This window comes from Dermacentor variabilis, chromosome 11 (genome assembly GCF_050947875.1).
Source record: "Dermacentor variabilis isolate Ectoservices chromosome 11, ASM5094787v1, whole genome shotgun sequence".
NCBI lineage: Eukaryota > Metazoa > Arthropoda > Arachnida > Ixodida > Ixodidae > Dermacentor > Dermacentor variabilis.
In genome coordinates, this window is record NC_134578.1 from 76372380 (window position 1) to 76390133 (window position 17754).

The 17754-nt window shown below is 48.5% G+C and overlaps 1 protein-coding gene across 1 annotated transcript; it reads right to left on the reverse strand.

Moving 5' to 3' along the window:
- Window positions 1-5302: 5302 nt before the first annotated feature.
- Window positions 5303-17713, reverse strand: LOC142563633 (uncharacterized). Its single transcript, XM_075674211.1, has 4 exons — window positions 17457-17713; window positions 12598-12636; window positions 8809-8821; window positions 5303-7085 (listed from the first exon to the last, which is right to left on the reverse strand). The coding sequence occupies exons 1-4, from the start codon at window positions 17580-17582 to the stop codon at window positions 6913-6915; spliced, it is 351 nt and encodes a 116-aa protein (XP_075530326.1). The 5' UTR covers window positions 17583-17713; the 3' UTR covers window positions 5303-6912.
- Between the last annotated feature and the right edge of the window lie 41 nt (window positions 17714-17754).

Sequence of the window (17754 nt, forward strand, 5' to 3'; positions counted from 1 at the left end):
CGGTAGCGCCAGCTTTTCCAGTGGTGTAGCTGGCCCCGAATATCCACTAAGTAACCACGGCGGGTAACTAACTCCCTCTACTGTCTCTCTCTCCTTTTTCTCTTTTTCCTGTTTAGCGATTACAATGTGCCCTAAAATGAGTAATCATGAATTTAATGACCGCATTTTTAGTAAATATAGCGATATTATCGTCGAAATATTTCTCGCTCTTAATATGCGCGCATATAGCCACGTTGCTGGTCTGCAAAAACGGCAGTGGCATGACAGTTTCTAGTAAAGCAAGTGTTTCGCGTAAAGTATTCACCGAAGATTACGATACTTCCTAATGGGAAATTTGAGCGCAGCTGTACACGCGTTCTCATTTCGCGATATATTGACTGGCGCGGACCATGTGTCTCGTGTGGCACGTTGAAAACGGAGCGATGTGTGGCGCGACCGCCTCGCCAATCGGGAGATCGTGAGAGGCGCTCACGTGAGAGATCGTGAGGGGTCACAGAAGCCTCCGCAGACAGACCTCCGCTCATGCAGCGCTTTGTTTCCACACAGACGACGCGCGCTACTCTGGCGACATCTCGTAGCCATCGTCACTGCAAAGCCCGTCTTGCGCGGCACTACGCTATTATGAAGATAACAATTATATGGACACCCTAGGCGCATTTCTGCTGTCGCCGTGAGGCTCCGTATAAAGTCCAAGGGCGATGAAATCGTCGCCGCGCACCCTATGCTGTATGTGCGAGGGTGAGTCGGCGATCGCGGCTCAATCTCGAGCGGTGCCGAACGGTTTTCTGCGGCAGGCGCCAGAAGATCGCCGCAATAGGGTTCTCTTCAAGCGTAAACATTTCACATCTCGACAGCGGTGCCCTCAACAGTTTCGGGCTTTGCAAACATACAAGCAAGCTGTGTATCTCCCGCGGCGACGTTCGTGTCTGCAAACTATTTTACTCATATACGCCGTAAGAATAGCTGAAAGTTCAAACAAAAGCGCACCTTACGCACAAAAACTACGTCCCGTGGGGAGGCAGTTGATATCCTCTAGTGGAGTACAATAGCCCTGAAAAGTCCAGATTGTGCCTGCTAGGGACAATTTGTATATGTTACTCTGTTTCATCTACATCCGTGCAGTGCAGCCATGCAGATCGAGCATTTCTACCCATACGTGGGTCGATGCCGAAAATAGTACAGTACCGCGCCGACCCACGGCGGAGGGGTAGCAGGCTTTAATCAATCCACCAACTTGCAAAAATATCTTAGGTCAAAATACAACTCGTATCACATATTAAGCTAAGAGCCTACACTATACGTTGACCCGAGTCGACCATGTCTGCGTTCCCACCGCCCAGTTATGTCATTTCAGTTATGTTATTTTCTGTGTCGGCGTTCCAAGCGTTTGCGTGTCTCGTTTCTTTTTCCTTACTCGCCGTGGTTACTCAGTGGCTATGGTGTTAGGCTGCTGAGCACGAGGTCGCGGGATCGAATCCCGGCCACGGCGGCCGCATTTCGATGGAGGCGAAAACACCCGTGTACTTAGATTTAGGTGCACGTTAAAGAACACCAGGTGGTCGAAATTTCCGGAGTCCCCCACTACGGCGTGCCTCATAATCAGAAAGTGGTTTTGGCACGTAAAACCCCATAATTTTTTTTCTTTTCCTTCCGCTCTCCCGTAAGCGTGTTGCCCGCTAGGACCGCAAGGCGGAAAGAAATGTGAACCGTCCACGTGGCCCTGATCCTGCAAACTTTGGAACGTTTCGCCGCAGCAACGGCCAGGTTTCAGAGGGAATTTGTGACGAACCAGTTTTGTGTGGCCTGTGTTGTGTGTGACCACTTCAGGTTTTCGAGCGACCTCACAACTATTAATGCACTGCGGGACGGTAACCAGCACACGATCGCCTTGGCTACTGGGGATCAGCGTGTGCCCTCGGAGTGCGGCGAGGTGCGTGTATTTTCTACGTGCCGGGATTCGTTAGTAAAAGCTGTCGCGCCGTGTTTTGCAACAATACATGGGTATGTGTACCCGCCGGTGCCTCATCATCTTCCGAGGCTCAAGATCGTGGAGGAGCCACTAGTCGCGCCTCGCCCACCATTTGTGTACATACGGCATTTGACGCATTGCAATGGACGGTTCACCATTGAGGGGCCCACAAACACAGCTTCGCTGGTCATCTACCTTCACAGAGTGGAATGACTGTTTTTTTTTCTTTGCATAACTGTTATTGTCCAGCTGTCACAATTAAAGGCGCCACGTTACCTGCCAAGGTCCCCGCTCAGGGGCCTTGACAGATAAAGTGGACCTCGGGCACCTTCGCCTGGGAGCCTTTCAGGCCTTTATACTCACAGGCCTTAGAAGGCCTTGAAACTGTTGGCCTGCTATCGCTTTAGTGAGTCGAAGTTTAGAGCTCTTATTTAAACAGCCGCGTTAGGCGGTGGAGTAGGGAACCTTCATATGCACGCCTATAGCCTTCAGGCCTTTATGCCCCCGCTCAGGAGCCTTGGCAGATAAAGTGGACCTCGGGCACCTTTGCCTGGGAGCCTTTCAGGCCTTTATACGCACAGGCCTAAAATAAAGTGGACCTCGGGCACCTTCGCCTGGGAGCCTTTCAGGCCTTTATACGCACAGGCCTTAGGCCTGTGCGTATAAAGGCCTGAAAGGCTCCCAGGCGAAGGTGCCCGAGGTCCACTTTATTTTAGGCCTGTGCGTATAAAGGCCTGAAAGGCTATAGGCGTGCATATGAAGGTTTCCTACTCCACCGCCTAACGCGGCTGTTTAAATAAGAGCTCTAAACTACGACTCACTAAAGCGAAAGCAGGCCAACAGTTTCATTGTTCTCAATATACAGCAAGTGCGCAGGATTGCCGACATATTTTACGTTTTCTTTTTTGCTTTAAATGTGCAGCTTTACTAGCTCTATGAAATTTATGGTCATTTTACCGACTCACATGACGCAATGGCACGAAGGGCCGTATAATAGCACTGGTTCTTACGCTACTTTGGTATCAAGTGAACCGTCGAGGCAGTGAGCTCGAGTACAAGCTCGCAAGGCTGCGATGTGCCCAATCACCATGACCGCTCTCGAGTTTCGCCTTCTCCGTAAACGCATCAATTCACGAAGTGCCAGGGTGGATGGACGTTATGAGCATCCTCTTTGGAACGGGGCGGTGGGTTGCGCCACCAAGCTGTTGCTATTAAACTAAGGTCCTACATAGGTTAAAGAAACACTATGCATTCTCACAATATTTTCTGATCCCCCGTGGCGAACTTTGCTTTTATAAGTTTCCGTTTTTTGTTGTGCCCCTACTTCCACAAACCCTTCCAATCGCCTCTTGCTAATCCCTATTGTGGACATGTTTACTTTTCCACTCACGGAGGAAGGAAACTAAGGAGAGGCCCTACCCCCTCCGCGCGCTAGGAGAAAAGTGTGGCGGAAATGACGTAGTAGGTTCTCATTTTTTTGCTGTTTTTATTTTTTTTGTTGTATGGCCACGCCTTTTGGGCCACAATGGCGGCGTTGTTCTGATTTTGAGCGCTCACACGTGTTGCTCTGGTAGGTTTCGTGCCGTGGCAAAGGCGCTGTGTGGGCGGGTTTGCGTTAGTCACCGTGTCTTGTTGCGCTGTGTTACCTGCACTGTGCTCTGCCGGATGTTGCGCGAGCGTGCGCGAAACCACGCGCAGCGCGGTGTGGTTTCGCTAAAGATCTAAACAAGAGAGGAGGGTGGCACAAAAGGCGGAGCATCGCGATGAGCAACGCCAACTTCCGGCTTCACTTTTGCTTCACAAAGAGTGACGTCAGGGCCTCTCCTTAGTTTCCTTCCTCCGTGTTTCCACTGCTCTCGCTGAACTCAAGGGTTTCAAGGAGGCCAGTGGTGCCTAATCGACCGCTGGGCAAACATCTTCACATTCTAATAAAACATGCTCCAGTTTCCCTAGCTTCACCGCAGCAAGCACATGCGTATTATTCCAATATCTCGCTTCGAGAAGGAATGAGCTTCCCTTTGATTATCCTAAATTGTTTCTTTCACGATTTCGTTTTTTCCTCTTAAGTAGATGCTCATGGCAGGTTTCTTTTCCATTGCCGCCACCCGAGATTTCAGCCTCTCCAACTTCCCGCTTGAAGTTCTTTGCTGCCCACCCTACAGGCCGCGTACTTGCTGGTAAGCTTCCTAGTTCTTTTCCTTCACTGTGAATCAATGTTTTTCCTGTACAGAAGCCTGGTAACGCACATAAGTTACAGCAAGAGCAGCGCCATCTGGTGACGCTTTCTTGTATCACTTCGAAGCGTTTTTTACGGCATCAGTGTTAATGCAAAATGGGACAACTAGCGCTGCCTGCACAAGAGACTAGTAAAAAAAATAAGTTTACCGTTGCAATTGTAGTTCAAGTGTGCTACAGCTGCCATAAGCATCAGAGATACTGGATAAACTCATGCGCTTACGGTTAGGCTAGCACCGATCACACAACCGGCAGTTCGCATTGCGGCCCACAGCTGCAAAACACGAAGAAATGCAAGCACCAGACTTATCGTAGTTATTTTTATCACGTATCTACAGTGTGAAAGTACTTTCCGTTCACAGGAGAAAAAAGTCCAACGAAATGTGCATTGTCATCTAGAGAATTGAAGGGGATGGAAATGATACCAGAAGAGGGAGGAACCCTTTCGCGCCAAACACAATGACACGAGGGAAGTCGTACCATACTCCCCCCCAATTACTCGATTCACCCCAGAAAGCGCACAAGACAGGGTCTATTGCTGGAGCCAAGGCAGGCTCATGCAAATATATAACTGCAGCCCTAAAATCCTACATGAACATGGGCATGAACGGCTGGTTGGAAAGTCCCATTTTACCACTCATGCGCTAAACACTATTCACACTCTCACAACACGTAACAGGCTTTGCAATGAAAGCTTGCACAGGTGTTAAAGGGCCTTGAAAAAAAATTATCGATAGCAAGGTATTTTTAGAACCTGGAAATCTCCCGAAGGCCATACACTGGTGGCACTGAGACCCATTTGAGGTCACAACGGCATTCTTTCGTTTTGGCAAAAGTGCAAAAATTGGGCTTTGTCGCAAGTTTCCCTAGCCAAATTCGACACCGAAGACGGCGAGACTTTTGGGTCCAAGACTGTGTTGGGGCTGCCAGCTAAATGAACACACAATTCCTACTTGTTCGAACAATGCTGGCTCTGCACCACCATAGCTTCAGAACATTCAAAACAGGCTGGCATTTCCATCCCCCAGGTGACAAAACTCTCACACACATACACACACGGCAAAGAAACAGAACCAAAGTAAATTACACTCGTGGCCATTGTTTGGTGATGATGCAAAATCGAATGACAGTTTATTGGCTGATCCAATGTGGTTTCTTTTCGCATTTTCCACCGACAAAGAAAAATATAAACAGTTGTGGTTGCATTGAGAGTGCATGCCGTTAATTGATGTCGGAAAAGAAGGTGAGTAACCGGGCTTGAGGAAATAGTTTTTTCTTGGTTGCTGCTTCGATGAAGGAACTACCAGTGATGCGAGGAAATGCGCGCATGCCGTCTGCACACCACACTCTAGCCAAGCATGTTTGAACACAGTACATAAACGTCGCAACAGTTGCACGGCACTCAACAAACACCAGATGCTCCACATGCCAGCAGCCAGGCAAAAAAGAACACCCAGCACCTTGAACAACCACGCACCAGTTGTGACTTCCCATTAATTTATAACTTGTGGTACACACATTCAGCAATGACCTGCTTCGACCCTGGCTTTTCTCAAGAGCCACATTTTTTTTTCCTTGTGAAAAACAATGATGGTCTATTACACAGTCGCCGAAACATTTTACAATATGACAGACCATATTCGCAGAGATGAAACAAAACACTGATACAATGGTTCAAAACAAAAGCAATGCTTTACAAGCTGCACTTTGCATAAACAAAAACATGGAAGTGCCAGACTTCGAAAGTTTGCACGATGGCTCCTTGCAATTTCCTTTTGTCATGATGTATGTGATGCGAGTGACAGAATGAGGTTGAAAAGAAAACTCTGGATGTTCGGCACAAGATGTAAAGGAAGAGACATGCTGCAACCACTGAAACAAAAACTGACAATCCCTTTTTCAAGACGATGCAAGTGCTAATTAAAATAAAAAATAAAATATTCTCCAGTGAGAACACTTTCGTCATACAAGGCAGCCCAACAAAAAGAAGTTCGTAAACCAATCAAAAGTGTGAGCGACAAAATACAACAGGGAAAAACCTTGGCAACCAGTCTACTTTGTCCCAGACGCGCATGCAACGATGCCCAAATGTTTTTGTCTTCCTTGGAGAGCCAAAAAAAAAAAAAAGGAGAAAGAAACCATGAACAAAACGGCGGAGGTGTGTGACTGATGAGTTCGTGATGAGAGACAAACGAAGAGAAAAACTCAATACAATATAAAAACAAAGAGACCGCTCAAAGAAGAGAGGGACGAGGCGAGATGGGAGGCAAGGGGAAGAGACTGGGAGGGAAAGGGGTCGGACGAAAGGAAAGACCAGTCCCTCCAGCTGGCGCAAGGATGAAGATGCTGCTGCAGCAGAAGGCGCACACACACATACACACAAAAAAGAAACCACGCACGCCCAGCCACACACAGCGGCAGGAGAGAGAGGCAGCGACGAATGTCATTCACCAGCGGGCGGGTGTTCCGTCGAGCTGTCAACCCAACTGGCGCTGATGTGGCTGACGAAGAAAGCCGACGACTGCTGGCTAGAAGACATGAGGGGATGGAGGCAGCGGTGACTTCATCATCACTTGCAGCGGCTGAAGGGACTGCAGTTTTCCCCTAGCTTTTCTTGGAGAGAGCGCGGACGGAAGGAAAGGGGGAGGGAGTAGCGAGGAGAGGGAAGGCGCGCAGCAGCGTGTTGTCGTCGGTCCCCACTAGCCACTTTACGCGTCATCCTCATCATCGTCCTCGGGATCGTCGTCTCCCTCGGGGTCATCCCCTTCGTCGTCGTAGTCCTCTCCATCGGGAACAGCTTCGTCATCATCATCATCGCCTGCATCGTCGTCACCGGCGCCCTCCTCGTACTTGTCATCTGATTCGCCATTCTCTTTCTTGTCTGTGGACAGAAAAGGAAAAGCAGGTGGCATTTGAGGCAACAGAATAGTCATGGATGCATCAACCAATGCACTCACCAGCACAGTATTTACTTGAACGTAATACGAAGGTTGACTTTCCCAGTCAAGTGGGAACACAGCGTGAATGCAACGCAAGATGAAAGGAAGAAATGGGACCTTTATTCAAGAAATCACAACTAGCAAACAAGTTATCTTGCACAAACCTTTTCAGAGATAGGTTCACTTTCATGAAATGTCGTGAGACTCATCACCAAAAGCGTCTCCGACAAGTGTTTTTGGCGCTGTGCAAGCTCACTATCAGTGCCAAGAGTGCTGTCAGCCACAGTACACATTGAGGGGGTCGGTGCCAGCATGAGCGAAGCGTTTTGAAAGCAACTGTCTCTAAGTTTGTTTGATGTCAAGTACTTCTGAAGAGGCCGCAAAACCATTTCAGTTGGGGACACTACCAGGTCACTACGCGGTACACAGAGCCCTTCTGTTGGTCTTGCCATCCGTGAATCGTCAACGTCGAGCTACCGAGCCACGGTGTAGTTTCCCACCCTCTTGCCAGTCAAAATTGCTTGCCTCTCAAAGCGGGCATCACAATGAATGCGCTACACTGCCATAACACCTCAAATAAACATAGTCGAAGGGCAAAATGCCACAGGGTGCTGTAGCACCAGCGACAACTGCGAAAATGGCGTCGATTCCAGCAAAAAACCACGTTTTTACTTAGATTAACTTGTTCGCTGACTGGATAAAAGCCTCAAGATTTAGCATATTTGCTCTAAAATGACCAATTTTGCTGTTACTTGAACGTAATGCGAGGCTAGTTTAAGCAACGAAAAAAAAAAAAAAAAAGACATGTAACAGTCTAGTAAATACGGTACTGAAATTCCTATATATAGAACATTTTAGTTTCCCTGCGATGTCTCACCCAATGCTGCAAATGTGCCGATCAAAGTGTTCCAGTCAATTACAGCTGACGACTAGAAGCTGTGCATGTTACTGGCACTACTATGTGACCAGGTGCACGTAGTCACACATGTACCGTCGCACTCAATGTGAGCTGCAACACACAAGCCGCTGCCGCGAAAAGTGGAAAGGGTGTCTGCTTTCCAGAAATGTGCATACTCCCATGCTTTATGCTGCCTTTCTTCTCGGGGCAATTAATACAGTGGACCGCAGAGCAGTCGAACCTTAGCGCGGCATGCTCCGTCGTGGTGCATGCTGCCCTAGAATCGCAACAATTTGTTCCCCTCCAAGTGCAGCGACAGCTGCTCAATGGGCCAGTCTATTATTGCTCCGGAAAACGACCGAAAGCAAGGGGAGTACGCGCATTGCTCAAATGGCGAGACCCTCTCCACCTTGTCTTTAGAGTGTTGTTGCAGCCACGGCTTGCATGTTGCAGCTCATACAGAGCGCAACAGTGTAACGTGGCATGAACATCTCACAACTCTGTTTGCCACACAAACTTGAGGAATCTTCTCTAGATCTGCAATACAACAAATGGCCGTCATTTCAAATGGCAAAAAATTAGCTGGACACTCGCTACTGACACAGCCTAAGGCCTTATTTGCTCAGCTGTAGAGTGGTAAAACAAATGCCAACGCATTCAAGAACAGGCAGCCTGCATTTGCAGAGATGCTTTAAAATCAGCAACAACACAGTACAACAAAGGTTTCCACTCAGGTCCAGCAACATGGTTAGAAGGTATAAACTCACCTTTGTGGTCAGTCTGTTGGCATTACAAGCAACCAGGGTGGACAGGCACATGAAAGGAAAAGAAACTTGTTACCCAATGTGCAGAGGCCACCAACAACTGGGCATTCCTACTACAGTGCAAAGCCACACGAAATGCTGCCTGTGATGGCACCAGAAAGTTAACGGAACACCCACACACTATTTTTACTGCAGAGGAACTGCGATAGCCCTTTATGGACGTCTTTTCCTGCATTGAGAACTCGAACGGACAACAAGAAACACTCCATGTGACATGAACGAACCAGCAACTGAATTGCATAAACAGCTATAGCCTGAACTGAACTTGCAGGCCGAGAAAGCCGAGGCAAGTGCCCCTTGGAGGCAGCAAGATGAAAACCGAAGGTGTCAGCTACTTGACTTCAGCATGACGGTACAAAGGACGATACGTTGTGGGCTTCCACAGAACTGATTTGCCAGAGGGAGCACATACACATGTGCCATCCTGTCACATTCGGTTATCCCCTCTTGATTGGTTATTAGTAAATTATGCACTCCGAGTCCTCACTCAGCTTATACCCACTTCGACATTGTGCACTAGGAAAGAGAGAATCGGTCTCTAAAGGAAGACGAGGGCAGCCTCCTTTGTTCAGTACAAGCAAGGCAATAGCCACGGCAGTGACAGATTCCACGCCGCCCCTTTCCAACCTTACCCTGTACTGAGATTTGCACCAAAGGAGCTGCAAATGGCGGAGATGGGTGGGGGGGGACGTTGGCGAGATTCCTCTTAAATGATCCTTAGTCCTTTTCAACCTACATACAATTGTGCGCCTGTGCAGAGAGTTGTCTAAATCCACACAACTAAGCATTAATCTCCTGTTCCAAGCTCGTGCAGTGTCGGCAAGGTAAATTTTGTTAGACAAGTTTGGAATACATCCCGAGATAAAGTGAAACACCGTAAAGGAAGGACAGGTGCACCTGGCATGCAATGACAAGCCTTTGCAGAGTCCACAATCCTTCAGACTACAGCAGCACCACTAGGAACTGTGGTCTTCCCTCCTGTACATTATGAACTTTACAACAAAGGGAAAAGCAAGCAGCTTACATTCACTAGTTATGGTGGAATCTCATCTTCCTAAGAGTGTGAAGATATGCTCAGAAAACTCTGGGGCTCTAACTCACTGGCAACTTTGTGTGACAATGAAGGGAAAGTTATGGGGGGGGGGGGGGTAGTGTTGCTCCTGCACGTGTAACTGCGCCAAGCATTGCGAAGCGTTCGAAAGCAGCGTTTTTGCTATCTTGACACACTGAATCGGCATAGGTTCCACGCGTGACGATATAGCATTTGCCCAGATGCAGAAGAGGAAAGCAGACAAGTAATGACGTTTTTCAGTGGTCGGTCTGGAGCAGTCGCCGAAATCCTTGAGTGCGCGCTCGGATCTCACAAATCCGAGTCAGCCAGCAGTGCACAAAAACGCTCCATGGGGGATCACACAGGAAGTCTGCGTACACCACAAAGTTAGCATGCGTACATGTCGCACAAACCGGTTCCTGAAACCATGCCCGACTTCCACCCTGTACGTTTCCATGGCAACCAAACTCGCCGTCCCCCGTGCGTAATTTGACCGAGGCAGTCGCAGAGTCCGCCATTTCCATGTTGCGCCCGCAAGGATTGTGCATCGACAATGTGCATAGAAGGCTTCGTACAGCACCTGCTTCACCTCGTAATCACTGTCCTTCCGAGCTCTCATTGCTAAACGCGAGCTCTGCAGCAGCACCGAACGCAGCCATTTTGCGAAGCAATGCAATGTTGTGTGTACCAACCAGGTACCGATTTCGCTTGAAGATGGAAGTGCGAGCTATTTTCGCCCGAATCCACGCCTCGGCGGCGAAGCTCCAGATCGACCAGTGAAATTCAGATTTGTTGCCGTGGAGCAAGAAATCCTGCTCCGAATCGAACAGTGAAAAACGCCCTAAGTCAAATTTAACACTCAGCAGTGTTGTGTCTTTCCTTGTAATTAAAATCTGTATGCTTTACCTAGCTAGACTTAAATGTGGATGAAAATCTAATTTTTTTTTCTTTTAGAAGTCCTCTTCCTTGTGTGGTTTTCCCTTCACTTGCACAGAAAGTTGTCAGCAATTACCGCGTTTACTTGCATAATGATCGCACTTGTGAATTTTGTTGCCAAAATTCAACTTTTTTTCCCTTTTCCACGTAATGATCACACCCCGAACTTTCTGCAGTGATGTGTTGTGCGCCAAGTCTGGTTGATGATGACTGCGCTTACCATCTGTCGACTGCTACGCAAACGACCATTACAGACTCACCAAGCAGTCTGCACGCACCGAACAGATTCTTAAGCAGATGCCTCATTTCATTTCTTTCATCACTTCCAAGGGAAAAAAAAAAAAAAAAAGAACCTAAAACCAAACTTGCCTTGGCTTTATTATTTGTAGGCTTTGTAATGGTCGTTGTCAGCAACAAAACAGCACCTTTCGATTCCTTTTGTCTGCACTCGTGCCACTAATTGACACGTAATACGTCATAATTTGCAACAAAAAAGTATTACACTACGTTACATCGAATTGCACCAGGTGCACTTATTTCACATGCGACACCATTTCTTAGTCGCGATTGCACGAGTAGTCTACCTAGCCATCACATCTTGCATGTATGAAACGTTTAAATGGTGTGTAGCAATTTGGAAAAGCTTTATTTTTGCGTAGCAATTTTGGAATAAGTTTGATCAGCAAAATGTTGCAACTTTGATGCAAAACTACAATCCACTCTGCTCCAACACGTAGAAAGGGCCTGATGCACTTCTGCCTGTTAAGCAATGGCCCTGCGTCTTATGTCCCAGGATGCCTCCTCACCGCTGTGGTGAAATACAACGGGCATGTAGCCATTAACTTTTTAGTGAGCCTTATGACGGCTTTCTCGTATTTGTTGGACTTTTGTGTGCATGTGCGAGACACAGCTGGGGACTCTTGCTTCTCGAAATCTGCCTTTCCTTAGGCACTTTGCTTCGTTTGTCCCTAGCCGAGTGGCATTACGCGACAGCGGAGAAATACTCTGGAATAAGCCTGCTCTCTGTTCACAGTTATACACAAAAGTATTCAGCTTGTGACCGCAAGATCCTCAGTTCCACTGCCATTTGTCTTTTCTTTTTCTTGCTTTGAAGCACTGCTACATGACTATTATTTCCCCCTTTGAGTTTTGCAGTAGGTTTTTCTTCCTATGCTTTGTCACCAGGCCTGACACAACATTCCTGCCAAGGAGTGCAGAGTGACTCGGCAGGCAGACTTGGGAAGGGAAGGGGTACGGTCGGGTAGGTGCTGCTGTAGTGGCTCCAGAGCAATGAATGATCGACACATTCTTACTGTGAATTCCTTTTATCGCAAATTGTCCATTTTCAGCTTATATTGAAGTTTATCTTCGTGGCTGGGAAGTGCATAGGCTGAGTTGGGCCCTGGAGCATGTACCGCAAATATCACGTCCTGCCAATATGCCGAAGGTGCACTATGAAGCAGGAAACTTCATGTCAGACACATCCCAGTGACACGGGCCAACCACTGACGACCAAAAACATGCCCCTTCATCTCTACGAACTTTATGCTGGCGACTAAGGTCCCATCTGGATGGAAGTGCAAATGGCATTTGAATGGGGGAGCAAAGCGTGTCGTCCTGCTTAGTACCTAGGCAAAGGCTTCCAGAAGCAAAGTACTCAAGAAAACTTCCTAGATTTTTCTCTGAGAAAGAAGCTCTCTTGTGAACCATCATCACGAGAGGAAGACATTCAGAGTTCTACACACCTTCTGAACCTTCTTCTTCACGTCATCATCTTCAGTCACCTGAAAGGAAAAATTGATTAATAATGAAAATGGGCTCCATAAGCACGGATATGCTCAAATGAGGTCATGATCATTGAATACACTCGTACCTCAATACATCAAATCAGGTAACGAATATGTTTACAATGAGTATCAGATTAACGCAACTATTTTTGTGGCAGACAACTCCAGTACAGCAATGGTCGACAGCATAGCTAACAAGCAGCAAAAGAAAGCATTTATGGGAATAAGTTCCACCACAGGCTTCTCCGGATCTACGTTACAAAAATGTTTCATTTGTTGCTGTCGATGTCAACATAAAGTTGACTGGTTAATTATGACCACTGTCAGGCAACATTCTTCCTACACAGGTACCTACTAATACCCTAGACAATAATTAAAGAGACTTCCCCTTATACTTCAGCGCACACCATTTAAGGTCACACGTGATTATACTATCGTAAGTATGTTTCAATTCGAACCCCTTGACATCTATAAGCTATGTACCAATTTTTATACGACATGATTGGTTCTTCACCTATACAACACCTATCTTCTTGATGTCTCTTGCTTACGTATACTTTGCCAATGTTTACCCACCCATTACTGTTCTTAAGAGGAAGCTTTAGCTCGGGATGCAAATGCACGTAAAACGCAAAAATGTAGTGATGAGATAACCCCTGGACCGATTTTAATAAAATTTGTTGCATTTGAGAGCGAAAGTTAAATTCTAGTGACTGTTGGAAGCGGAATTTCGTTTTAGGGCTTGTTCTAAAAAAGATTTTCGAATATTTGACCGTTTGAAAAAAAATAGAAGCACCAAGTTTACAAGTTCATAACTGCATCAAGAACAGATATCGTAGTTTGTAAACGGCATCCATTAGATCATTCAAAGCAGACAAATTTGATATGTCATTTTACATCTTACGTGAATTTGTTACGGTGGTTACAAGGGTTCTGCAAAAGTTGTATTTCCCTATTACTAAATTTTTTTATATTCACATGTAACATAAATTTTGTCCGCTTTAGATGTACTATGATATACAATTCACAAAAAAACGTATTATCATTTTTCATAGTTGAGTTACAAAAATAGTAAACTTGATAGTTTCGTTTTTTTTAATTTTCAATTTTTGCCAATTCTTAAAATATTGACGACCTAACTCAAAAATTCGAAACCGACAACCACTAGATTTTAAGTTTTTCTTTTAAATGCAAGAAACCCGGTCAAATTTGGTGCAGTGGTTGCCGAGAACGAATTCTCCTTTAACATATTTTCAGATAGGAGCACCCAAGCTAAAGCTTCCTCTTAAACCACAAGGCTTCGTGGAGACTGACCACACTTTTACACATTCTGGGATGTCTATTGCTAACTTTTCGTACTGCGCTGATGCATTGCAAGCTGTTCTTGGCTGTGTGCATCGCTCATTTAAAAAAGTTCCACACACACACACACACACGCACACACGTTTTTATCCCAGAATTGTGCAAGGCCAACTACCTAACAACTAATTTCTCCAACAACTAGTGCTTGAAGCGAGCGAAATTCAGTAAGCTCCTCTCGAATTTGATGACCTATATGTAGCTTAAAAAAAAGTTGCATATTTGCATTGTTACCCTAACACTGCTTAGTAGAGACGCATCACCCCGATACTGCTGCCATTCCTGTAATTCTCAAGTCAAAGGGTGTCAGGACTAGTCACGTACGCCATACAGTCGCGCTGAAAAATCTTTACAGCCTTGGGGCACAAGCAACAGCATGAGCTTCGATAAGGGGATTTATGCTTTATAAACATAACGGTCGTGCCTCGCATTAATGACGTGTCCTCAATCCCGTTACTGATCCGACCTACAAGCGAGTGAATGACTCCGTGGGAGGCGCGCAATTCAGAACACCCAATAAGCACCAAACGGAGGCGCACCCATTACCGGTAAATTGCAGCGCGAGTGACGAATACTAGCGGCATTCACCGACACGTGCCGGCTTGCAGCCATCCCATGCCTACAGGCCTCCACGCAAGCAGCCATAATAGGCAACGCGCGCTACCGCTAGGCGGTATTGGGGCGCTTGCATCGGTAGCGAGCGAAAGTAACAGCACTTGCAAAATTGTGTAAATCGCTTTTTTTTTTTTTGGAACAACGCGCAAATTCCTAGCAACCCTTCACACTAGCAGAATGTATTAAAATACTTGAGCTCTCGTAATCGCTCGCGAAGAGCCGCGACAAGGCCATAAACTGCGTCGTTGTCGACTGCAGCGCACACGGCGATTTTCACAGCCAGCCTTTTACTCCGCTTATACAAGTCGCAGTGACACACACCAGCTTTCTGCACTACGAAATTAACAGCAACAAAAACTGCCCGTGACGTGGCGCCGCTGTCATGGCAACCGGGGCGATTCCCACCAATGGCGCGGAGAGGAGCGTCCCGCGCACCGGCCAATCGGCTCGCGCGCGCACGTTTGAAGGTGAGCGTGAAGGGCGGCGAAGATGCCGGCCGGCGCACCGCCGGTACAAAAATGGCGGAACCTACGTAGCGGCACAGAACAGACGGCAACAATGGAAGAACGCCGCCGCTGTCGCGCGCGCCGTGGGACGCGACATAGACGAGCAAACACGCGAGCAGAGCTAACTGATCACCGACGCCGCTTCGCACTGTTCGCGACGAACGCAGCAGGGGCGACGATGTCGAGAGCCGGGCTCGGTGGCGAGGATTACGTGAGCGAACGCCGCGGCTTCTCTCTACGGACCTGACGCATCGTCACGGCAGACTAAAATTAGCGTCGAAGGCGACGCCGCCGAGAAGGCTCCCTTCTTATTTCTTTATTCGTGCCCGCTTCCATGGCGCTTGCTACACGCGCGAGGTGGCTTACGACGCGGACGTCTACGCACGGAGCGCGCGCAAGCGATCAACCAACGGCCGTCTCAAACGCCCCAGAGAAGCACCAACAGAGAAACGTGATATTTTCCCCCCCAATCCGGCGACACCATCTATCGATTATTTTGCTGCTGCTTCGGGTGACCACCCCACTGAGGAAGTCGGACGCGAGATCGGGGAAGGACCGGCAAATCGAATGCCTCGACGATTCGCAACTTCCCTCTTGAATCGACTACACTTGATCTTCCTCACCCGGCGAGCCTTCCTCCTTTCCTCCTCGCATAAATAGCAAAACCCGGCGCAGACTGCCCGCCCTGGCAGGCAGCAGACGCATAGAATTGAATACACCTCTTTCTTGTTGTGTTCTCCGCAAATTGGTAAGCGCAACTCCCCAACGCGACGGCAACTTTTATTCGCGTCGCTGCTTTGTTTCTCTCCCCCCCACACCACCTCCCTCCCCCGACTATCTTACAGTTGCGCCGGCGCCTATGCGACTGGGAGCTGCTGTTCACAACGGTCGGCCTCGCCAGCAACAGATTAGATACAAGCGCCAAACCGCGGAGCCGACAAAAAGCCGGGCCTCGGACTAAACGCACCGCGGGGCGAAGATTAGGTACAAACGCAGGGAAAAAGCGCGGCGAAAGTAAAGAAGATAATGACGAAAGCGAAAATAGCGGTCATAGCGATATCTCTCTGCACCACCGGTGCACTGGAAACGGAAGATAACCGGCGGGAAGAAACCTTCGCGTCGCCGGGTGGTCGCTGCCGACCGACCGCGAGCTTCCTTCCGACTTAAAAGCGCACGTTAATTTACACGGGCTTCGACTTAAAAGTCACGTTAAAATACAAAGTGCCAGGGCTGCGCGAACGGAGCGAGATAATAAACACAAAAATAAACGACGCATCATCGTCGTCATACCGCGGGGCGAATGGTCTGGCGTCGCCACTGGGAGCGCTTATAAATAACCTTCGCGGCGGACGCCACAAGCGGAAACGAAACACTGAACCGCGAGTGACCCGGAACCCTCAGCGGCGACCCGCTTCTGCGTTAGACGACGGGGTTGCGGAGAAGTCTGGAATTGCGACGATCGCCGGCTAAATCTTGCACGCTGGCTAGAAACTACGATCGCCGGACCTGGTGAAAAAAAAAAATCGCCGCCAACGCTTAGCGCGCGGAGCTTCGCGGTGGAGACCACTCGGCGAACATAACGCAAAACGAAGCCCGGTGCTGTACGAGAAGGAAAAAAAAATAAAGAATGCGCGCGCGTTGGGGCCGGCGTGAGCCGTGTAAAAGCGGGCCTCAAGTATTTCGAAAACGTGACAAGCACGCGCTTCTCGTTTTTACTCCTTCCAAGAGAATGGAACACTTAAGAGAGACAAAAAAAAAAAAAAGAAACGAAATCGCGAGGGCACGCAACACCGTAAACGAGACAAAACGGAAGCCGAGGCTTTTCAATAAAAGAAAGCGAAGAGACGTTCGGAATGGTAGGAGGGTGAAGGGAGGGTAGCTAGCGGCGGTGTCGAACATGGGCAGGCTCGCGCTGATGAGTCGTGCGCGACAAGTAGGAACCGCGCAAACGCTAACAGGCGGCGAAGTTTCGCAGAAGCACGGCCTCGCAGAAAGTAATGAACAGAACAGCGCCAGCCGGCGTTAGGCTTAGCGCTTCCCCCACTTCCATAATGACTGATCTTAATTCAAGCGGGGGGGCCCCGGCGGCGAAGACACCGGTGGCCTCGCTAACCAAAACCGCGCAGGGCTCGTGCAAATGCGTCTCGTTCGGTAGCGCGAACGGACGCCATGGAACGCTCGATGCCTACGGCTCGGGTTTCGTTCGACGTCGACGTCCGAACGCGCGTCGCGACGCAGAAATAAACGGCTAGAGGCCCGCCGACATGCGACGGCGTGCGGTGGCTGCTTGCACAACGGACATAGCGCGGCGCCGGTAAGGACCCGGCGCTCGCTCACCTCGGCCGAAGACCGTTTCTGCGGTGACTTCTCCGTCTTCGCGTCACCAGCACCCTTCTCCTTGGCCGAGATGACTTCGTCGGCCTGCTGCGTCGCGACGTCGGCTTGCTTGTCGGCGGAACTCATGGTTTTTCTGTGCGGACTGCGGGAGAGCCGACGCAGCTTCTCGCCTTTGTTCAAATTCGTAAAAATGGCGCGTGCAGCGGTACGGCGCAAGCGAGCCCCAGTTGCCCAACTTCAAAATGCAACTTGCGCTTTAGCTGCGACGGATATCACTGGAAAAATGTTCGAGAAGCCT